Here is a 25,106-nt window from a genome sequence, read left to right as displayed (position 1 = left end):
TTTTATAAGATGGATCTTTGCGCTTTTCCTTTTCAAGATTTTCAGTCGATTGTCCTCGCTAACCAATCAACATCGTATCCGAAACACTCTGTACATACTATTTGTCTCTCACTCTTTGGACTCAGCGGCATTGCTTTTTCTTGTTCAGCTCCCGCAGTTCAGACGTTCAAGAAGTCTCCGGTACCAAAGCGACAAATAACACACATTAAACTATTGTTTGACGCAAAAATACGCAGTTGATGGATTTATTCCTCTCCTTATCCGCTCAAAAATGATGCCTTTTAACAGCGACGGCATGACTGTGGTTAGAAGATGCCTTCTGACGTTCAAGCCCTTCAGGTGAGCGCTGTTCAGTTTTCTCCACGTTTAGTACAGCTAGGTTTCTGGAAAGCAGTTATTGAGTTATGTGCAGATGCTAAAGGCAGGTTAGCAGTAATTTAGGATACTTTTTGGTGTTAAATGTTATTTGGAAGTACCTAAAATGATGCACGCATGGAGCAGTCTGCAGAATAACTCGTGGTATATAGAGATATTTTCAGGATGAATAAGTGAATATGTAAAGCAGCATGTACCTATTTCAGCTGCCTTGTGCTGAACAGCTCCCAAAAATGATGCTCATGACAACTTCTAGAAACAAAGTAAAAAAAAAAGTAAATAAATAATAAATATTGCTTTCATTGATATTTATAATATCATGAAATATCATAGTGTGTGTGTGTGTGTGTGTGTGTGTGTGTGTGTGTGTGTGAGAAAGAGAGAGCAGGGGCGTAGCTGGGGGGTCCTGGGGTGCCTGTGGACCCCCCCCCCCCCCCCCCCCCCGACCATACATTTTTTCAATAGCCGCTTAAGAATATTAGAAAAGGGCCAACTGTAATTTTTCTAACTTTTATTTTTTTAACTAGATTGTCACCTCAGCCTCATTAGGGTTTCTATAACCTCGACTTCCTGTGGTTTGGGCGCAAAAACCCAGTTTGTCAGAGTGTGTGCGGGAGAGGCAGATGTAAGTGCAGATATGTTAAATAATACACAGTGCAATATGAGCATAAAGTGTTTGAAATGCAGGCAAAGTCGTAACCGAGGAAACAGGCAGGAGGTCAATCAAGGCGCAGACAGAATATCAGAGGCAAAACTACACAAGATCAAGGGACGAGAAACAGGAGTTGAAAAACCAGGAGGTCAACAAGGACAGGGAACAAGGCTCTGCGCAGCGTAATACTTCACATCGTCCTTGCATGGGCGCAGTTCTTAAATAGCCTAAACATAGTTCATTGATTAAAGACATGTGTTCTTTGTTAATGGTGCGCGTGCCGAAGTTCGTTAGGCGCGCGCGCAGCCCAAGGCGCGCCTTTAGGTGCACAAGCCAAGGCATGCAGGACTGACACAGTCCTGCGCAAGCGCAACACGATCGCACTAGAAAGCATGGTCAAGCTACCAGTGTAGCTGCAGTCTTTTTAGTTGCGAATTACAAGTATTTCCTTGTGTTAATAATTCACCATGTTAAAACAAGCGAAACTTTCCTCCTTCTTTCAACGTGAAGAGAGGTAAGCAATTTATTATATATTTTTTTCCATCAAAGTTGCATTTTGTGGCTTCGAAGCTAAGTTTTAGTGTGCTGTTTCTAGAACACATCATCAAGAAAACGTGGAAGAAACAGCAATAGTGGAAGAGCCGGTTTCTAAGCTACCTAAAACTAGCAATGGTAATTATTTTTTGTTACAGAATGTACTCAGGCTGCCAGTCAGTGTGTGCCCCCCCCCCCCCCCTTTGAAAAAATCCCAGCTACGCCCTTGGGGGGGGGGGGGGGGGGGTATTACATGGTGGCGTGAAGAAGATACAATGTTTTACACGAGAAGATAAACTTCATATGTCCACACCACTGTGTAATGTTCTTTATACTAAATGGACACATCCAAAAAAAATGCAAGTTAATCAAAAGAATTTTATTGTTATAACAGTTTGCCATTCTGACAACATACATCTAATCAGCAGGAAAACACTGGAAGTGACTCACCAGAGTGAAATATCAGGAAATATGTCACTCAGACCTGTGATGTAGTTCATATAAAAAATGTGCTTTTTTAACACGAGAAGATAAACTTCATATCTTCAAGCCAATATGTGATTTTCTTTTTATTATATAGACACATTCACAAATAAAAATTATGCAAGTTAATCAAAAGAATTCATTGATTTCTTCACTCGAAATGCGATATTGAAAAATATGTTACTCAATTGACCTGGCGACTTGTCCAGGGTGTGCCCCGCCTTTCGCCCGTAGTCAGCTGGGATAGGCTCCAGCTTGCCTGCGACCCTGTAGAACAGGATAAAGCGGCTAGAGATAATGAGATGAGCTGTTACTCAATGTCCTGGATGTAGTTTGTATGAAAAAATAGTGGTGCATTTCCCAGTAAAATACTATCTATCTATCTATCTATCTATCTATCTATCTATCTATCTATCTATCTATCTATCTATCTATCTATCTATCTATCTATCTATCTATTTTTTTCTTCCCTATCCACATTCACTGAATATGAGCAGTCATGTGCTCTGATTGGCTATGCTACTACTACACTATCAGCTCATATCCCGTGAGTAGAGAAAAACAAAATGGTGGAGCGTTTTGCTGAACCAACCGAGGATAAAATAAAAACTATACTCTAAAACAAAACCCCTCAAAATACAAAAAAACAAAAAAATGAAATATGGAATAAATGTATTTCATGGTCAGAACACATCTTTTTTTATTTTTGAAGAATTATTATTTTTGCATTTTTCACAAATTGCTCCTGTCATTTCACCAGTTTGTTTACGTTCTAACTGGAAATTATTTTGTTGGACATTTTGTATAAAGTTTTTATTTATCAAATTTGCAAAAAAATAAAAATGCTCTTTTTCTCAAAATCCAGTGAATGTGGATATAATAAAACAGTTATTCCACTCAATCTCATTGTACAAGGCTTATAGCCAAACTCGGTGCTATCGTCGCCTGTCATTTGATGTACAACTTGATTTTGTGGACTAGCTGTTTATACGCGACCCTGTAGATGGCCAAGTTTCACAGCTGTATTGAGCTTCTGTTCAGTTTGCATAAATTGTTTTAGCAGAGGAAAAATCATCATGAATTGAAGTAGCAGACAGGTCTACCACTTTAGTTAAGAAGGGTTCATCTCATCTCATTATCTGTAGTTGCTTTATCCTGTTCTACAGGGTTGCAGGCAAGCTGGAGCCTATCCCAGCTGACTATGGGCGAAAGGTGGGGTACACCCTGCACAAGTCGCCAGGTCATCACAGGGCTGACACATAGACACAGACAACCATTCACACTCACATTCACACCTACGGTCAATTTAGAGTCACCAGTTAACCTAACCTGCATGTCTTTGGACTGTGGGGGAAACCGGAGCACCCGGAGGAAACCCACGCGGACACGGGGAGAACATGCAAACTCCGCACAGAAAGGCCCTCGCCGGCCACAGGGCTCGAACCCAGACCTTCTTGCTGTGAGGCGACAGTGCTAACCACTACACCACTGTGCCGCCCTAGTTAAGAAGGGTTGCACTAGTTAATTAAAGTACATAATTATGATGATGTTAAAGAACTACTTTGTGTTACAAACCTTTTCAGGAAAGGTTTCCACTGTTGTAACAGACTCTTTTTAAAAAACACAACATTTTTTCTGCATGTTTTAATAGACAGTTACTTTATATTTGATGAACTTATGAAAATGGGAAAAAAAAAAACCTATAACTGTGCCATGTGTAAAAATTTGGACACCCAGTTGTTAAGCTTCATTAGCAAATGAACTTGTAAGGCCTAATTAACTCATTAGGACTCGTTACTGAAGTCAAGAATTGTTATATAACAATTCCCAAGTGTAATACATTCTCTTACTCTTTAAACCTAGTGTGAGCACTCAACCTCCATGGGCTCCTCTCAGCTGCTGACTGAGGATCTGAAAAGCTGAATCTAGTTGATGCCTACAAAGAAGGGGAAGGCTATAGAAAAATGACTGAAGAGCTTTCAGCTCACGATTTCCATTGTCTGAAATATCATTAAATCAGTTAAAGGTCCCATGGCATGAAATTTTCACTTTCTGAGTTTTTTTAACGTTAAAATGAGTTCCTCTGACCTTCTTAAGTCACCCCAGTGGCTAGAAATGTCATAATGTGTAAACCAACTATGCCCACCCTTTGTCAACATTTGAGAATGGCGCATCAAAATGGCGCGTTGATAGGCTCTTCCCTTTACTACGTCAGCAAGGGAGATGATCCCCACGCCCCCCCTCTGGATTCCCACCCACTGTATGGATTGCCCGCCCAGCTCAAAAGTTGCCACCATAGATACGACACTTCAATTTTGTAGTGAGGAGACCATAGAGGACACAACAACATGGCACCACCTAAGCGAGTGAAACATGGAAATTGCGCTGTATATGGATGTGACAACACAGAAAGGAGTCTGTTTTTACTGCCGACGGGAGAGCCCCTGAAGACGCAGTGGCTTAATTTTATTTACTCCAATAATACGCCGTCGAGTTTACCTAAGACGGTGTATGTTTGTCGGAAGCATTTTCCTGATGAATGTTTCCACAACTTGGGATAGTACAGGGCAGGTTTTGCACATCAACTGTCACTGAAGCCTGGGTCCGTACCAAGCATCCCTGCCGCATCAGCCACAAACACCGAACAAGTAAGTGTATAACTGTTAAGTCATTTTGCCGTGTTTTAAAATTGGTGCATTAGCCTTGCAATGGCTACATTAGCTGTGCAGCTAACCGCTGTGCAAAAATAGTTGAGTTTTACAAATGACTTCGTGTAGATACATTTTGTATCCAGCACGATAGGGATATGATGAAGTATGGTGGCTATTTATATCAGCATGTGAACATTTTGTCAAGCAAACCGGGATATAACCTAAATCACTACCTTTGTGTAAACACAGACTCGGTTTGATCGCGAACTTTATAACGGGAAACATAACCAACCCAATAATTCCCATTTCCAGACATAACATTTCAAACTCACCATTCTGATACGTCCTGCTGAAGTCGGTGATTTACAGTTTGTTCAACTGCTTGCGCTTCTGCTTCGGGGTCGGACTCCAGGTCAAAAGCGAAAGCTTGGACTGTTGCTTGACCTGCCATTGCTACTGTTCACACACAGGTAGCATGCCCACAGCTTGGTCAAGCCCCTCCCCCCATGGCCCGCCCCCATCCTCTACCCTTCCCTGCCTCCATGCTTCTCATTAGCAAAATGACGCACTGGGAAAAGGGCTGAAATGGGGCTTTCTCCCAGGAGGCTATATCTACGTGCCGAGGGTTCATTTCGAGAAAGGCTGCGGATATAACATCCGGAAACCTCCACGAGCCCGTTTAAAGCATCAACAAACCACCATGCCATGGGTCCTTTAAGTGGAGTTGTGTACAACCCCGATTCCAAAAAAGTTGGGACAAAGTACAAATTGTAAATAAAAACGGAATGCAATAATTTATAAATCTCAAAAACTGATATTGTATTCACAATAGAACATAGACAACATATCAAATGTGGAAAGTGAGACATTTTGAAGTTTCATACCAAATATTGGCTCATTTGAAATTTCTTGACAGCAACACATCTCAAAAAAGTTGGGACAGGGGCAATAAGAGGCTGGAAAAGTTAAAGGTACAAAAAAGGAACAGCTGGAGGACCAAATTGCAACTCATTAGGTCAATTGGCAATAGGTCATTAACATGACTGGGTATAAAAAGAGCATCTTGGAGTGGCAGCGGCTCTCAGAAGTAAAGATGGGAAGAGGATCAAATAGTGGAGCAATATAAGAAAGGGGTTCGACAGTGTAAAATTGCAAAGAGTTTGAACATATCATCATCTACAGTACATAATATCATCAAAAGATTCAGAGAATCTGGAAGAATCTCTGTGCGTAAGGGTGATGGCCGGAAAACCATACTGGGTGCCCATGATCTTCGGGCCCTTAGACGGCACTGCATCACATACAGGCATGCTTCTGTATTGGAAATCACAAAATGGGCTCAGGAATATTTCCAGAGAACATTATCTGTGAACACAATTCACCGTGCCATCCGCCGTTGCCAGCTAAAACTCTATAGTTCAAAGAAGAAGCCGTATCTAAACGTGATCCAGAAGTGCAGAAGTCTTCTCTGGGCCAAGACTCATTTAAAATGGACTGTGGCAAAGCAGAAAACTGTTCTGTGGTCAGACGAATCAAAATTTGAAGTTCTTTATGGAAATCAGGGACGCCGTGTCATTCGGACTAAAGAGGAGAAGGACGACCCAAGTTGTTATCAGCGCTCAGTTCAGAAGCCTGCATCTCTGATGGTATGGGGTTGCATTAGTGCGTGTGGCATGGGCAGCTTACACATCTGGAAAGACACCATCAATGCTGAAAGGTATATCCAGGTTCTAGAGCAACATATGCTCCCATCCAGACGACGTCTCTTTCAGGTAAGACCTTGCATTTTCCAACATGACAATGCCAAACCACATACTGCATCAATTACAGCATCATGGCTGCGTAGAAGAAGGGTCCGGGTACTGAACTGGCCAGCCTGCAGTCCAGATCTTTCACCCATAGAAAACATTTGGCGCATCATAAAACAGAAGATACGACAAAAAAGACCTAAGACAGTTGAGCAACTAGAATCCTACATTAGACAAGAATGGGTTAACATTCCTATCCCTAAACTTGAGCAACTTGTCTCCTCAGTCCCCAGACGTTTACAGACTGTTGTAAAGAGAAAAGGGGATGTCTCACAGTGGCCTTGTCCCCACTTTTTTGAGATGTGTTGTTGTCATGAAATTTAAAATCACCTAATTTTTCTCTTTAAATGATACATTTTCTCAGTTTAAACATTTGATATGTCATCTATGTTCTATTCTGAATAAAATATGGAATTTTGAAACTTCCACATCATTGCATTCCGTTTTTATTTACAATTTGTACTTTGTCCCAACTTTTTTGGAATCGGGGTTGTAAAATTTGGAAGGCAAGATCTGGAAGACCAAGAAAATGTTTCGCTAGAACTGCCAGTATACTGGGCAGAAAGGCAGGAAGGACTTGCAGGAAGGTTTAGCTGACACAGAAAAGTATGTCTGGAGAAAAAAAGTGAAACATTTGATGAAAAGATCACGTTGCCAGCTATTAAGCATGTAGGTGGCTCAGGTGTGCCTTGGTTGTGTGATAGCCAGTGGCACATGAAACACTGCACAAGTAGATGAAAGAATAGATTCCAGGAAATGTTAGTACATTCTGGAAGCAAATGTGACACAGTCAGTGAAGAAACTGAAGAAGAGCCTGGCTTCTACAACAGAACAGTGATCCAAAGCAAACGATAAAATTCACCACCACAGACTACTTCAAGAAATGCAAGCTGAAGCTTTTGGAACGGCTCTCACAGTCCTCTGACCTAAACATCATTGAAAATGTGGGTAGATCTTAAACATGTTGTGCATGCCAGATGACCCAAGAATATCTCACAACTAGAAGAATTCGGTGAACATTTATTAAACAAACAAACAAACAAACAAAAAACCCTCCTAGCTGGGTAGAAAAAGCTTTTGCAGGCTGTGATATCCACCCAAAGGGATTGCTACTGTACTGACTTTGTAAGGTGTCCAAAATTGTGCACATGCCATAATTTTTTTTTAATTTTTATTTTAATGCTTTGCATAAAGACATGAAAAGTCTGCATTAATATTTGCAGAAATTAAGTATTTTTAAAATAGTTTTCTCCAGAGGTTGTGTTGACTTCACTTCAAAAATTAATAAAACATGTAATTTGGCCAGGGGTGCCCAAACTTCTGCATACAACTGTATATCAGCAGTAATCTCATCTCATCTCATCTCATTATCTCTAGCCGCTTTATCCTTCTATAGGGTCGCAGGCAAGCTGGAGCCTATCCCAGCTGACTACGGGCGAAAGGCGGGGTACACCCTGGACAAGTCGCCAGGTCATCACAGGGCTGACACATAGACACAGACAACCATTCACACTCACACCTACGGTCAATTTAGAGTCACCAGTTAACCTAACCTGCATGTCTTTGGACTGTGGGGGAAACCGGAGCACCCGGAGGAAACCCACGCGGACACGGGGAGAACATGCAAACTCTGCACAGAAAGGCCCTCGCCGGCCCCGGGGCTCGAACCCAGGACCTTCTTGCTGTGAGGCGACAGCGCTAACCACTACACCACCGTGCCGCCCCCAGCAGTAATCTTATCTTTTAAATAATACTTGTCTTCTTTCAGCCAAATGTGGACTCTACGATACATGATACTGTTTCACAGTAGAGAACTTTAACTAGAAAGGATGCACTTATTATCCCAGTCAGCTTTAATTATAAATGCCTGTTTGCAAACTACAATCAGCATCCACATAAGTTCATATATCCTATCGTAATAATTTGTGCAGGTGACAGAAAATCTGTTTAACTTGATACAAAGCACAGACATACCGAGCAAGCATACAGTAGCTTTGTACAAAGCACTATTATTCAAACCATGAAAAGACTAAAAATTATTATTAAACTATTCAGTTTTCTGACTGCCTTTTCTCTTTTTGAGCTTTTGCCACAATAATGGCTGCACTAACATCTTTTTTCTTTCATTCTCTGCAGGATTTTTGTGGTAGGGCTTGGCTTCTTCAGCCTCTGCTTCTTAATGACCTCTCTGGGGGGGCAGTTCTCGGCCAAACGGCTTGGAGACTCTCCTTTCACCATTCGCACAGAAGGTACACAGCTACTATTACTCAAGTTTCAGTTAGTTTTTATTAGTGTTTAGACAGTTAGAAGCAGCATGCATCAACTGATTCAGTGGAATGAAGTAAAAAGTGGGTTTAAGGATTTGTTACTATGGGGGATTTTAGATTGGTTTATACTGAGCTTTTTCTTTTGGTCAGTACACTGTGAATGGTCTCTGTGGCTGCAGAGACTGCAAATTACACACACACACACACACACACACACACACACACACACACACACACACACACACACACAAAACACTTGTAAAGGAGTTTTCTGTGGCACAAACATTAAAAGGATGAGTAATAGGATTTTAACTATCAGGCGATTTGGATAGATGCAAAAAGCCAACAATTGAAATGAATAAAGACAACAATCGTAAACCAATTATCAGATATAACTGATTATACAGTAACAGGGAGGACAGATTACTGGGTGTAAAAAAAGAATTCATATTTTTAACCTGATGCATAAATAGGCTAGCACGGTGATTTGCCTGTGACTTCAAATAGTCATTCTCTACCATCTTCATCATTTGCAAATTAACAGTTGGTTTACCCCAAATTCTGAACAGCATTGGCTACTAAATCAGAAATGAGTACTCCATCCGTGTGAATGATTGTCTGTGTCTATGTGTCAGCCCTGTGATGACCTGGCGACTTGTCCAGGGTGTACCCCGCCTTTCGCCCGTAGTCAGCTGGGATAAGCTCCAGCTTGCCTGCGACCCTGTAGAACAGGATAAAGTGGCTAGAGATAATGAATGATGATGAGTACTCCATCCATCCATCCATCCATCCATCCATCCATCCATCCATCCATCCATCCATCCATCCATTCTCTGTAGCCGCTTATCCTGTTCTACAGGGTCACAGGCAAGCTGGAGCCTATCCCAGCTGACTATGGGCGAGAGGTGGGGTACACCCTGGACAAGTCACCAGGTTACTGCAGGGCTGACACAGAGACAAACAACCATTCACACTCACATTCACACCTACAGTCAATTTAGAACCACCAATTAACCTAACCTACATGTCTTGGGACTGTGGGGGAAACCGGAGCACCCGGAGGAAACCCATGCAGACACGGGGAGAACATGCAAACTCCACACAGAAAGGCCCTCACCGGCCACTGGGCTCAAACCCATAACCTTCTTGCTGTGAGGTGACAGTGCTAACCACTACACCACCGTGCTGCCCAAAATCAGTACTCAACACAGAAAAATAAATCATAATATTCCAATCCATAAAAACGTATATGTGCAATAAAGTGGAATTACAGGAAAAAGTACTGAACACAGTAAGAAACTCAGCTGATTGCACTGATTATTTCTCCTACCTGTGTTACTTAGACTCAACTGGGTTAGAGCATGTTGGTGGGTGAGTACTTCCAGTCTCTGAATACATTTAGATTAGATTAGATTAGATTAGATTAGATTAGATTAGATTAGATTAGATTAGATAAAACTTTATTGATCCCTTTGGGAGGGTTCCCTCAGGGAAATTAAGAATTTATTTCAATTAAAAGTTATATTTTTCTAATTTTTTTAGTGTGAGATGAAACTACTGCACCAAAAGGTGTATTTTTTTTCTAGCCCTTTTTACTAGTCTTTAAAAGGGATACCTTTAATTGGGGATCGCACTACACACACACACACACACACACACACACACACACACACACACACACACACACAGTGATAAGATCAATTTACTCTTCATATTGTACAACCCCGATTCCAAAAAAGTTGGGACAAAGTACAAATTGTAAATAAAAACGGAATGCAATAATTTACAAATCTCAAAAACTGATATTGTATTCACAATAGAACATAGACAACATATCAAATGTCAAAAGTGAGACATTTTGAAATTTCATGCCAAATATTGGCTCATTTGAAATTTCATGACAGCAACACATCTCAAAAAAGTTGGGACAGGGGCAATAAGAGGCTGGAAAAGATAAAGGTACAAAAAAGGAACAGCTGGAGGACCAAATTGCAACTCATTAGGTCAATTGGCAATAGGTCATTAACATGACTGGGTATAAAAAGAGCATCTTGGAGTGGCAGCGGCTCTCAGAAGTAAAGATGGGAAGAGGATCAAATAGTGGAGCAATATCAGAAAAGAGTTCGACAGTGTAAAATTGCAAAGAGTTTGAACATATCATCATCTACAGTGCATAATATCATTAAAAGATTCAGATAATCTGGAAGAATCTCTGTGCGTAAGGGTGAAGGCCGGAAAACCATACTGGGTGCCCGTGATCTTCGGGCCCTTAAACGGCACTGCATCACATACAGACATGCTTCTGTATTGGAAATCACAAAATGGGCTCAGGAATATTTCCAGAGAACATTATCTGTGAACACAATTCACCGTGCCATCCGCCGTTGCCAGCTAAAACTCTATAGTTCAAAGAAGAAGCCGTATCTAAACATGATCCAGAAGCGCAGAAGTCTTCTCTGGGCCAAGGCTCATTTAAAATGGACTGTGGCAAAGTGAAAAACTGTTCTGTGGTCAGACGAATCAATATTTGAAGTTCTTTATGGAAATCAGGGACGCCATGTCATTCAGACTAAAGAGGAGAAGGACGACCCAAGTTGTTATCAGCGCTCAGTTCAGAAGCCTGCATCTCTGATGGTATGGGGTTGCATTAGTGCGTGTGGCATGGGCAGCTTACACATCTGGAAAGACACCATCAATGCTGAAAGGTATATCCAGGTTCTAGAGCAACATATGCTCCCATCCAGACGACGTCTCTTTCAGGTAAGACCTTGCATTTTCCAACATGACAATGCCAAACCACATACTGCATCAATTACAGCATCATGGCTGCGTAGAAGAAGGGTCCAGGTACTGAACTGGCCAGCCTGCAGTCCAGATCTTTCACCCATAGAAAACATTTGGCGCATCATAAAACGGAAGATATGACATAAAAGACCTAAGACAGTTGAGCAACTAGAATCCTATATTAGACAAGAATGGGTTAACATTCCTGTCCCTAAACTTGAGCAACTTGTCTCCTCAGTCCCCAGATGTTTACAGACTGTTGTAAAGAGAAAAGGGGATGTCTCACAGTGGTAAACATGGCCTTATCATCTCATCTCATTATCTCTAGCCGCTTTATCCTTCTACAGGGTCACAGGCAAGCTGGAGCCTATCCCAGCTGACTACAGGTGAAAGGCGGGGTACACCCTGGACAAGTCGCCAGGTCATCACAGGGCTGACACATAGACACAGACAACCATTCACACTCACATTCACACCTACGGTCAATTTAGAGTCACCAGTTAACCTAACCTGCATGTCTTTGGACTGTGGGGGAAACCGGAGCACCCGGAGGAAACCCACGCGGTAAACATGGCCTTATCCCAACTTTATTGAGATGTGTTGTTCTCATGAAATTTAAAATCACCTAATTTTTCTCTTTAAATGATACAGTTTCACAGTTTAAACATTTGATATGTCATCTATGTTCTATTCTGAATTAAATATGGAATTTTGAAACTTCCACATCATTGCATTCCATTTTTTATAATTTGTACTTTGTCCCAACTTTTTTGGAATCGGGGTTGTAATTAATTCAGTGTCGGAGTGGTAATTGGGAAGGCCAAGGAAATCCTGTGCACTTGCACAACAATGCATTTATGAAAATGGCTGAAAATAGCTTGCCACATTTCACCCTCTTTCCTGCACATAAACACACAAATGTACTCACAAACGGAAAACACCACCACAAAGTTCATATTGTTACAAAGTTTAAAAGAGTGAATCAGCAGTACTCAAGTGAGATGCAGCAAAATGCAAAAACAAACTGAATAGGTGAACATTGTTCACCTATTCAGATCTAGAATAGATCTAGATAGATAGAATATAATAGATCTATTATCTATCTAATAGATAGAATAGAATAGATCTATTCAGATCTATTCTGAATAGGTCAACAATGTGCAGTTCTACAAGGGGCCTTGAAACACTGCTGACATGGAGCACTTGGAACTTAGCTTGCATTAGTAACATGTTAAGTGTCGTGACTGTCACATTCCGGTTCCTCAGTTTTTATTATTTCACTAGCAGGCTAGTTTGAGTACTGCACTATGGTAAGCTGGCAATGAAAGAGATGAGGACAAAAGTGCAAGATTTTAGAAAACATAGTGTGACAGTTCATGTAGGTGGGTGGAGCACAGAAGGACGGCAGGCCAGAACTGAGTTCACAAAACTCTTTTATTCAGCTTTTCAGCTTTTATAAACACTCACACACTCAGACACACGCACACACATCAGCCGTCTGGTTCGGGAGAGAGCTCCCTCTTCTCTCGCTCTCTCTCCTTAAATAGGGCGCGGTCACCGGGAAGACACACAAACACATTAATTAATGACAGGTGTAGTGATTCTGCCACTTACCTTCCCTGACTCCGCCCTCCTGTCACAGACCGATGCTTGGCCACGCCCCCGCTGCCACATACCCCCACCGCCCAACTCAGGCCGGGCGCCCGTCCAGCCTGCAGCCGACTCCCCCCCCCCCCCCCCCTTGACGGGAGAGGAAGTCCGCCACGACCATCTGCGCCCCCGGCCTGTGGATCACCTTGAAGTTAAAGGGTTGGAGTGCCAGATACCAACGGGTGATCCGCGCGTTGGCATCCTTCATGCGGTGGAGCCACTGGAGGGGCACGTGGTCCGAACAGAGGGTGAAAGGGCGTCCCAGCAGGTAGAAACGGAGGGCGAGGACCACCCACTTGATCGCCAGGCACTCTTTCTCAATGGTGCTGTAGCGCCCCTCACGCACTGACAGCTTGCGACTGATGTCCACTGGACCGGATCTGGTGCCCCCTTTTTAGTCAGATCAGTCAGCGGGCTGGTGACATCCGAATAATTAGGTATAAACCTATGATAATAGCCAGCCAGCCCCAGGAACTGTCTAACCCCCTTTTTGGTCTTGGGCCTCGGGCAGGCCGCAATTGCTGCTGTCTTGTTAATTTGGGGACGCACCTGCCCGTTGCCCAAGTGGAAGCCCAGATACCGTACTTCCACCCGCCCAATCGCACACTTCTTCGGGTTGGCTGTGAGACCCGCTCGCCTCAGCGACCTAAGGACGGCCCTCAGATGTTCGAGGTGCCTCGGCCAGTCATTACTATAGATGATAATGTCGTCGAGGTAGGCGGCCACATAGGTGGCGTGGGGGTGGAGGACCCTATCCATCAGCCACTGAAACGTAGCGGGCGCCCCAACAGCCCAAAAGGAAGTGTGACGAATTGGTGTAAGCTGAACGGTGTGGAAAAGGCCGTTTTTTTCCCGGGATAATGGAGTCAAGGGGATCTGCCAATAACCCTTTATTAAATCCAGTGTCGAGTAAAAACGAGCCGTGCCTAGCCGATCGAGCAACTCATCAATACGAGGCATTGGGTACGCATCGAATTTAGATACCGCATTGACTTTTCTATAGTCTACACAGAACCGGACCAACCCGTCGGCCTTGGGTACCAAGACCACTGGGCTGCTCCAGTCACTGTGGGACTCCTCGACGATGCCCATTTCGAGCATGGCCTCGAGTTCTTCCCGAACCACCTTTTTCTTGTGCTCGGGTAACCTGTAAGGGCGGCTACGCACTACCACCCCCGGGGGCGTCTCAATGTGGTGCTCTATGAGGGTGGTGCGGCCGGGCAGGGGCGAGAACACGTCCGAAAACTCAGTCTGCAACTGGGCAACCTCTGTGAGTTGGGTCGGGGAGAGGTGTTCTCCACAGGGGACCGGAGGGGTACGCGATGCCAATGTTCCCTTTTGAACCTCCGGCCCCAGCTCTGCCTTCTCTGGAACCATCGACACCAATGCCACCGGGAACTCCTCGTTCCAGAGTTTGAGCAGGTTGAGGTGGTAAATCTGTAGCGCCCCACCCCTATCCGCTCGCCTCACCTCATAGTCAACGTCCCCGACTCGCCGTGTGACCTCAAAGGGTCCTTGCCACTTGGCGACCAATTTGGAGCTCGATGTGGGCAACAGTACGAGTACTTTATCTCCCGGTGCGAACTCCCTAAGGCATGTACCCTTGTCGTACAGGTGGGTCTGTCATTATTGGGCCTGCCACAACTTCTCCTGAGTTAGGTGCGTGAGTGTGTGGAGTTCTGCGCGCAGGTCAATAACGTATTGGATTTCGTTTTTACTTGGTGAAGGTCCCTCCTCCCAATTTTCCCGCAGCACATCTAGAATGCCACGCGGCTTACGCCTGTATAACAATTCAAATGGGGAGAACCCCGTGGAGGCTTGGGGGACCTCTCGCACTGCAAAGAGCAAGGGTTTGAGCCATTTATCCCAATTACATGCGTCCTCGCTTACGAATTTTTTAATTATGTTCTTGAGGGTGTGGTTGAACCATTCAGCTAAACCGTCCGTTTGTGGGTGATACATGCTGGTGTGGATCGGCTTAATACCCAACAACCTATACAGTTCGTTCGGTGTACGTGACATAAACAAGGTGCCTTGGTCAGTCAGAATCTCTGCAATACTGCGTGCTGAGATATTGCGAAGAGGCACTGCTTCCGGGTATCGTGTTGCATAGTCCACTAGAACTAATATAAAGCGGTACTCTCATGTTGAACGATCTAATGGCCCGACGAGCTCCATCCCAATTCTTTCGAACGGGGTCTCGATTAACGGTAGAGGGCGCAAAGGCGCTTTTGGAATGGCCGCTGGATTTACTAACTGGCATTTGCGGCACGCCGTACACCACCTACGGACATCGCCGCAAATCCCCGGCCAATAGAATCGGGCCATTATTTGGGCTAGTGTTTTATCCTGCCCTAAGTGTCCAGCCATGGGATTAAAGTGAGCCGCCTGGAATACCAATTCCCGGCGGCTTTTCTGAATCAAAAGCTGCGTGACTCGCTCTTTAGTTTGAGTGAACTGCGTCACTTGGTATAATCTATCCTTCATAATCGCAAAGTAGGGGAAGGACGGGGTGGCGTTCGGCTGGAGCATTTGACCATCAATTACTCTCACTTGGTCAAACGCATACCGCAGAGTCTCGTCTCGCGATTGCTCTAATGGGAAATCCGTGAGGGATTCCCCAACAGAGAGAGGAGGGGCCGGGGGCTCCTCACTCTGACGCGGAGATGACGTACGGCTTTGTGACTGCTGCTCGCACTAAAGCGACACCGGGACCTCCCCCTGTTAAATAGCAGGACCCACTCTTCACTAAGTGTGTCATTAAATCCCGAAATCCTGGCCAATAAGTCCCCAAAATTATAGAGTGGGTAAGGCAAGGATTAACCGCCGCCCTCACTATAAATTTTTCCCCTTGGAAAAGAATGTGGACCGACACTAAAGGGTAGTTGTGAACATCCCTGTGCACACACAACACCTTCACCAATTATGCTCCCCCCCAATGCCTCGTTTTGCACCAGGCTTTAGTGGATTGAGGTCTGATTACAGCCAGAATCCACCAACGCCTGATATGTATCCCCTTGGATACTCACTGGTATTCGATACGCTCCGGCCCGATCAGGGTGGTTCCTGGCGTGTCGTGGATCTGAACCACCTCCATTACCGAGCACTGCTGTTGGAGGTGGCCCGGCTCCCTGCAGCGCCAGCAAACCGGCCCAGGCTTCCTCTCTGCACTAGTGCTCTGGGGCTCACTCACCTGAGGGGGGGAGAGACAGACACAGAAGGGAGAAACGGAAGGGCACCGTGGGTGCGGCGGGCCGGCTGGGGTGGGGCCGGCCCCCTCCTCCGTGGTGGGGGAATGGGGCGAGGAGGATACACAGGAGGAGGAGAGAGAGAGGAGAGAAGAGAAGAGGTCGTCTGCTGTCCTGCCGTCGGGACAGCCGCCAAATGGTCCTCCGCCAGCTTGATTGCCTGATCCAGTGACGCCGGGCGGTGGCACTGGACCCACTCTGCGGTTCCTGCTGGTAAACGTGAGATGAACTGTTCCAGTACGACCTGGTCGATGAGTCCCTCGGCGTCACAGCTGTCGGCCCTCAACCACTGCCAGCAGGCGTCCCAGAGTTGCTGGCCAAACGCGAACGGCCGGCCGACTTCCTACAAGCGCAAAGTGTGGAAGCGCTGACGCTGCTGCTTGGGGGTGCGCCCCACATGCTGGAGGACGGCCCGGTGAAGGTCCGTGTAGGCCAGCCGGCGGTCGGCGGGGAGCTGTAGCGCGGCCAGCTGCGCCTCTCCCGTTAGCAGGGGGAGGAGGCGCGCCGTGCGCTGATCCATCGGCCACCCCGAGGTCTCCGCAACTTGCTCAAAGAGTGTGATGAATGCCTCGGGGTCGTCCTGCGGGCCCATCTTTTTTAGGGTGGGAGGGGACGGGCCCGCGGTGGGAGCGTTGGTAGACCCCGCCGAAACGAGAAGGTGCCGGAACGCCCGACGATCTTCCTGTTGCGCCAGCACCAGGGCCTCGAACCGTTGTTCTTGCTCCTTTCGGAGGGGGAGCAGCGCCTGGTGCTGGCTCTCTTGGGCCGTGGTGAGGGCGTGGATCAGGTCCGCGAAGGGGGAGGACTCCATGGGGCTGTTCTCTTCTGTGCTCATTCCTGGGTTTCAGCACCACTGTGACAGTTCATGTAGGTGGGTGGAGCACAGAAGGACGGCAGGCCAGAACTGAGTTCACAAAACTCTCTTTTCTAAACACTCTCACACACTCAGACACATGCACACACATCAACCGTCTGGTTCGGGAGAGAGCTCCCTCTTTTCTCGCTCTCTCTCCTTAAATAGGGCGCGGTCACTGGGAAGACACACAAACACATTAATTAACGACAGGTGTAGTGATTCTGCCACTTACCTTCCCTGACTCCGCTCTCCTGTCACAGACCGATGCTTGGCCATGCCCCCGCTGCCACACATAGCCATGCCCAGTGTTTAGCAAGAGTTAACCTAGTTGGTTATCTTCCTCTGATAGTTTCTGTGTGTGTTAGTACTTCAGAACTTCAGAAGCAAGAATGTTTTCAGTGGGTATTACAACTTTGTGCCACTTTCTTTTGTTGGTTTCGAGACATGACAGCTGTATTAAGGGTTGCTATTCATTGATCAATTGCTTATAAAAAATGTATTCCCCACTCCATCCATTAATTTCAGATGGGCTGATGGGCATCATGCTCCCTGGCTGAAATGGAGTCCCACTCCAGAGTGAGTAGCCCATAGTGATACAAAAAGTTGAGGTTATTGTTCCATAAATTGTAACCACGAGGTTATAGAATAAAACCATAGACACATTAAATCAATTCTGATGAGGAGGACCAGTGGTGGTCTGTTTTGTGGAGAATTACAGTTTATGGACTATATGTATTGTGTAGTGGGGAAAATTATTCTGTTAAGCAAGTTTCATCTGCTTTATACTTCATATTCTAAGACAAAACTCTATGTAATGTGCTATCTTGAGTACAACAGCACCAATTACTGATGAGAGAGAGAAAGAGAGAGAGAGAGAGAGAGAGAGAAATTGCAACTGGCTGATTCAGTTCATTCAGTACTTAATGTCAGTTTGCCCTTAATAAATGCTTCCATCCATAGATGGACATAAGACCTCTGTTAACATAAGACGAAGGCATCTATTAATTTTTTCCCTGTGCACTAGATTTTACTATTATTTCCATCTCTCTCTCTCTCTCTCTCAACTGAATAATAATGAATAGCAACGTGTAATGTGGTTGCAGGGTGGGAGCGTAGTACAGTAGCAGAGACAGCAATCCTCTGCCTCACTGCTGTGCTGGGTTTAGCAGTCATACCTTTTAGAGCTTCTTCATTTGTTTTAAATCAAATGAAATCCATCTCTTTTGTTCGAAACCCTGTGAATTTTGCATGAGATTTGGTTACCTGTTGATCTGCTCCTCTCTACACATGAGAGAGCTTCTTGTCATTTTTGCTTTCCTCCTCCTACCCACCACATTTCACTACATTTAAAACGCAATCTCTAATATTAATACTGTTCCACAAGTCTGAGATCCGGTTTCAAGATTTCAAGTCAATTGAACACAATTTAATGCTTCAGTACGCCTTGACATAGATTCTACAAGTCTCTGGAAATGTACTGGAGGGATGAACACCACTGACTTTTTCAGTCACCTGAAGAAGAGTTGCTCTTTTGTATTCCATCATGCATAAACATCATGGTCAATGAATGTGTGCTTTCAACAACAGCTTCCAACCCTATTTTCTGATGCCTTTTCCATAGCTGGAACGAATAGGGATGGCTTCCCACATTTCAGTCCCTGTTCCTGTTGAAACATTAGCCTATTTGCTGAAGCCATTCATGCCCCAGCAATGAACCCATTTTCAGTCACTTATTTTATTTCTTGTTATTTTATGTTGTGCTCCATTTACCTTGGATGTTGGAAGTTGGAGCTGGGAATGATGTCACATCCAAGATGTATAAGAAGTTGGAAAACCAATACCAGTTCTTAACTATACCAGTTAATGTTAGTCATTGAACAAGAGAACAAGAAGCCTTTTATTTATCACACATACACTCAAGCTCAGACTTAAGCACAGTAAAATGTCTCCTCTGCATTTAACCCATCTGAAGCAGTGAACACACACATGCACACACAGGTGAGCAATGAACACACACATACCCAGAGCAGTGGACAACTATGCTACAGCACCTGGGGAGGCACTCAAGGGCACTTCAGGCCAACCTTCAAGCCATGGCTGCCCCATGCTAACCCATTGTTAGCAATACCAGTTGATAAGGCATTATACAGTATTTTACACATACAAACATGTCCACAGATAGAAGTTGGACAGTACTTTCTGTATGACTGATTTAATGAGACACAAATAAGACAGAAGTGCAAATAAACAGTATATTACTGCAGCTTTCACTACTCTTGATGTGCGGTGCTGCCATATTGGATTTTGAAGTCAGGATTGGTGAGGATCCTCTGTCTTTCTGAGTCAGCAATCTGACTTCAGGAGGCATTTCAGTCAATATTTCTGACTGGGAACTTGGAAATCCTAACTTCCCAGTACAAATGAAATGCACCATTACTGCAAAATTGTGTTTTATAAATATATACCACAGGGCACAGTAGGATGTTAATTACTTAAATGCAGCACTGGTAAAGTTGCACCTACACATGCTATGTGTCTCCATATATTATTTCAGATTTTTACTTTGGCCACCTGACTGGATGTGTACAGTTTAAATTGCCAAACTTTTTCTTTTCCTCTAACCTACTTAAGGAGCCCAAGGAGCAGTCATTAAAATTGCATTTCACATTTCAACTAAAACTGGCACAAACCATTTATAAATCCATGTCATTTACTAAATACACCAAATAATTGTTAAACAGGTGTGCAGCAATAAAATACCAACATCTATTACACATCCTGGGATAAAACTGAATAATAAAATATTTAAAATGACATGCTGCATTTTCACTGTATTATTTTAATTGGCTGTGTGCGACAATAAACACACAGTAACTTGCAATGATTCATTATTTCATTCATCGTCGATAACTGCTTGGTTAGACTGCAGTTATTCAGTGTTTGCTAGTCTATTTCCACCTCTGAAATAATTTTGCTTGTGTGCAGTACACTGGGGATCCCTTTGACAAAATCCCTGTTGAACTGTACGGTACTGTGCTCTCAGTGCTACGGCTCCATCATACCCCTGAGACCAAAAGGGGGAAATGTAGGTACCGCCTGTATTGTCTTTTAGGACTACAACTCCCATCACCAGCTTCCGCGTTCACCTATGTCACGCCTGGGGGGGGATCACCTACATCACATCCTCTTTGAAGCCATAAGTAATGGAACACGTTTCCGCTCTTTCTCTCTCTTGTCTGGACTGTTCCTGTCTGCACGTACCGTACAAAGAGATCCGCTCCGCCGAGCAAACCAGATAAAGACGTCTTTTCTTTTCCTCAAGAATCAGAGTTTCGCGCTTTTCTTTCACCTTTGGCCATGGTAGATTCTAGAATCACGTGACTTTAAACTCAGATTGAGTTACAACCAGTTTTCAGTTATTCATCATAAGTATGTACGGACTGCAGCCCAAGCAGTTAATTAATGTTAGAAGCGACCGGCTCCTTCTAATAAAGCGCTGTGCACATTATTTTAATCAGATATTTTCTTCCCACGAACTACAAAGCATCGGATCAAGAATTCTCTGCCTTCTACAGAAGTCTTCACGAGCTCCTGTAAAATTCAGCATCTTCGTAGCTTCTCTGTATTCCTACACAGAGGCAAGGTACTGGAGCAGATTTGCCATTTTGGGCAAAAAGACTAGTCTTAGGAATTAGTTTATTTACGTAGTGTGAATTTAAACTCAGGAACTGTTTAAGTGTGCACACTGATTTTGTGTTTCCATAATTGTTCTATTTTGATCTCTTAATTGTTTAATAGATAGGTTTTGCATGCCCCCTTTACCTTTCTAGCACTTTAATTTCATTATTTACACATACTTTGACCTCATCAAGATTTCTGTGAATTTGGTAATGTTATAAAGCTAGTGGGTTAGCTGCTACGGCTAATTCTTCTGTCTCATTAGCATCCAGGGCTAATTGTATTGTCTCCAGGGACTATAAGGCCTCACCACGTGGTCACACACATACACACAAAACACACCTCAGTTAGCATCCCACGCTAGCCCTTTTGGTTAGGCCATAGGCCTCACAACACACCTTAGCTAGCAAACCGAAGCTAACTCTCTTTGTTCTATAAAGAAATACGTGGTGACCCTTCCCCCCTCTGTTCTTTATCATGAGGTCCTTTGTCTCAACTTTAGATAATATTCCAAGCCCTGATTCAATTCAACCTTTATAGTGCATTCCCCCATGCCCACATTCAAATCCACATACATCACGGATGACCAGTTGAATGTATTTCAATTGTTAACATTTAATTTTTTTATCTCACACACACACACACACACACACACACACACACACACACACACACACACACACACACACACACTTCTATGGACACACACATCTCACTGTTTGTTGCTGACTATTTGAAGATATCAACTGCCATTATTCATTTTATCTTTATAATAAATTCAATTAATTATTGAAACTGTGTGTGTTTATTTGTTGTTCTGATATTTTTGAAGTTACTCAATCTCAAAGGATTCCAAGGTGCATATAGGTTGTGTAATATGGTAAGTGATCATAATAATTTGGAATATACCATAATTTAGCTGTTTGATAATTTATTATTAAGTATCAAAATTAAAGGTATTATTTAATGAGACTGATTTAATGACTTAATGAGACTGATTTAATGAGATTGATCACTTAATTACTAATTGCACCTACATTAAATTGGTGCCCCGTGTGAGGAGATTGGTGTTGACTTCTTGAATATTGTTGCAACAACAGATAAACTATCAATTTGATTCAGCAGTTGCCAAGGTATATCCCCAAGTGTGTTAGACGGTTAACAGTAGCGTGATAGCCATATCACAAATACTAATAACCTATTCATAACTTAGGATAAGAGATAGCATTGTCAAACAAAACAAACCTTATCAACTGATTAATTAATTACGTAGTTAATATTAATTAATAATAATTAATTAATGAATAAATTGACTCACTGATTAATTAGTTATGTGATATCCAACCTAAGTAAAATGGCATCCCCTCGTGTCTCAGAAGCTGAAGACAATGTTCAAGACGTTTCTCTCTTTGACGTCATCGCAGACCTCATTCACTGCTCTGCCTCCAAAAAAGCAAACATTGGGAGCATGAGCCAGGGTGAATGCCAGATTAACATAGATAGCTCCATAAAACATATGAGAGATCCAAAGAAAACAACTATTAGTGTCCAAGAGGCACTAGGTAAGCTATTCCTGTTGCACTTCCAGGATACTGATCAAGAGATCAGACGCCTCCGCGGAGAGGTTAGAAGGCTGACCACCAGCAACGCCGAGCTGACAGCCGATGTTAATGATTTATATAGGGAGCGTGAGCTTTTGAAAAACTCCCTTGATGATTGCGCCGAAAGGCTCGATAAAGCCGAATAGGCTGCTAAAAGGGCTGCCAAGGAGCAGACCCCCCAAGAAGGGCGCGAGGGGCTTGAAAGACCCCCAACAATGCGCTGAAGCTCAGAGAGGGAAGAGGCATCCGAACCGGACACCGTGGATTACCTGGTCGAGAACCAGACATCCCGCCAAACTCCATCAACTCGCTACACGACTCCTTCATCATTTAGCCAGGGTGGAGCCGTACTGTGCTCATCCCGAGCCCAGAACCATAGCACACCCAGGTCGGTGCGCTACAGTATCCCTGATCCATCTTCGGATGAATCAGACTACGACTCTCGTGCAGAACGGGAGCAATTCCAGAGTAGCTCAGATAGTGAGTACTCAGGAGAACGAAGGAGGCTGCACAAGGACGTGCACCAAGCCCTCCGCATACGGCAAATTGACCTACTTGCCAAAGATATTGAGCGATTCGATCCCGACAATAAAAGAACCAACATAAATGTTCTATTTACGAGAAATAGACCGATGTCTGATGGACCTGCTGAAAGCCACAACGCGAGAGAAACTTAAGCTGATTTGGAAAACCTCCAGTAGCAGCGTTCGTGCCTTTTTAGAGACACTACCCCCAAACGTTCGCGATAATTATTCAAAACTTCGCAATTACATGAGGGAAGAATATGCGCCGTACATGGATGAAATCTCCGCGACATTGTGTGCTATACAAATCAGACAAAAACGGTCTGAGGCGCCTCATGAGTATTATAGATGGCTACGTACTGCCTATTTCCAGGGTAGTAACGCACCAGGCCTGGAAGAAGCCAGAGGCTTCAAATCCCTCTTCTTACACAACCTCCATCCATGTGTGCGGACTCAAGTCACACTGACGTGTCGACAAGGTTGCTATTCGATGAGGGAAATTAGGCAACTAGCCCAAATGACCTGGGAGACCATCGTCAAACCCACAGACAGGAACGATGATGACCCCAGAGTCCTTAGTCTCCAGGGTGCAGACGGGCCACCGCTAACCCTAGAAGGAGGTGAAGCTCCAAAAGGGGGACCCACCCGGAGGAATCCCGGTCTGAACCGCCCCTTGCCAGGCCATCACCAGGGCAAGCAGAAGAATCGGCAAGGTAAGGCCAGGAGGGACCGAGGGCAAGGCCATAGTGACCATGGCAACCGCCCCTCATATGAAAAGGGTCATAAGGAACAAGGCGGTTGGCAGCAAGATCACCATCCCTGCTCTGGCCAGAAACGGCAGGAGCGCTCCGACCGTAGCTCCAAACGTAGGGGTAGAAGTGACCGACACAGCAACTCAGACCAACCTGGCGAGCTCCACTCAGAGCTGGATTCTTTGAAAGCCCAGTTGGCTGAGGTTAAGGGACTGTTACAGAAGAGGTCAAACCCCTCAACAGATAAAACAAAAGAGCCCAAGAAGGGTGATGAAGACCACCCGCTGCCATGACTAGGCCAGGAACCGCGAGTATATCTCGTGAAATGGGGAGGAGATCTCTGTGAAACCACAGGCGATGGTCAGGAAGAAGAGCCCCCCCTGGTGGTGAAGGCAAACCCACAAAACGCTCCTCTGATGCAGTTCTTAGGTGATCTAGTTAGAAGGGGCAACGCTAAGCGCATTTACACCCCCGTGGTGGTCGAGGGTACAGTCACCCTCCACGCCCTTCTGGATACTGGATCGGAGATCACGCTCATGTGTGCTAAAGTCTTCGCCACCATCTCTCAGACACGGCTCTCACAGGGTGACCCTATCCCAACCAAACCCTGCAACATAAACTTGGTCAGCTTCACGCGAGACAAAGCCCCAGTAACAAAAATGGCATGGTTGAAACTCACATTCCAAGGCATGTCAATCATACATCCCACTTACATCTGCTCTGTGGGTATGGAAGAACTACTGATTGGCCAAGACCTACTCGACAGGTTGGCACCACTCATTGATTGTCATCGCAGTCAACTGTGGGCCCAAATCATGACCCCACAGTCGTTGGATCCCACAAAACATGAACAAGCCCATTGCGACGAGATTAGTGCAGACACCGACCAACCAAGCCTGGGAGACCAAATATCCGATGAACTTCGGTTCATGTCTTTGTATACCGAGTCTGGTGTCGAAACACCCAACATCGTGAATCCCCCTAGTGGCCACAATTCTTTGGAAAATCACACCTCTTTCCTTTGCTCCCTGAGTAACTCAACCTCAGCTATGTACTGCCCTACCCTATCAGGTGAAGTGCGAGTCAATGGGACCACGGTCCCCAACGCAGCTAAGACGCTTTTGTCTGAGAAATCAGCCATCAGCCAGACTTTGTTTGACACGCTGTGTCAAAGCCATTCTTGCCCCGTATTCGGGCAGAAGAGCCACCGACTTCTCTCTGCCGAACAACCCCAAACCTCTGT

The 25,106-nt window shown here is 44.6% G+C and overlaps 1 protein-coding gene across 2 annotated transcripts in view; it reads left to right on the top strand.

The window, feature by feature from the left end:
• The first annotated feature begins 271 nt into the window (after nucleotides 1-271).
• LOC132868531 (alpha-1,6-mannosylglycoprotein 6-beta-N-acetylglucosaminyltransferase B-like) overlaps nucleotides 272-25,106 on the top strand; it is a 569,499-nt gene continuing 544,664 nt past the window's right edge. For both annotated transcript variants that reach the window (XM_060901478.1, XM_060901476.1), the window contains exons 1-2: nucleotides 272-339; nucleotides 8,640-8,752. In XM_060901478.1, coding sequence (XP_060757461.1) covers nucleotides 272-339; nucleotides 8,640-8,752 — 181 coding nt within the window. The remainder of the gene's footprint in view (nucleotides 340-8,639; nucleotides 8,753-25,106) is intronic.

Source organism: Neoarius graeffei, chromosome 20, assembly GCF_027579695.1.
Source record: "Neoarius graeffei isolate fNeoGra1 chromosome 20, fNeoGra1.pri, whole genome shotgun sequence".
NCBI lineage: Eukaryota > Metazoa > Chordata > Actinopteri > Siluriformes > Ariidae > Neoarius > Neoarius graeffei.
This window is presented reverse-complemented; position numbering and strand designations above follow the sequence as displayed.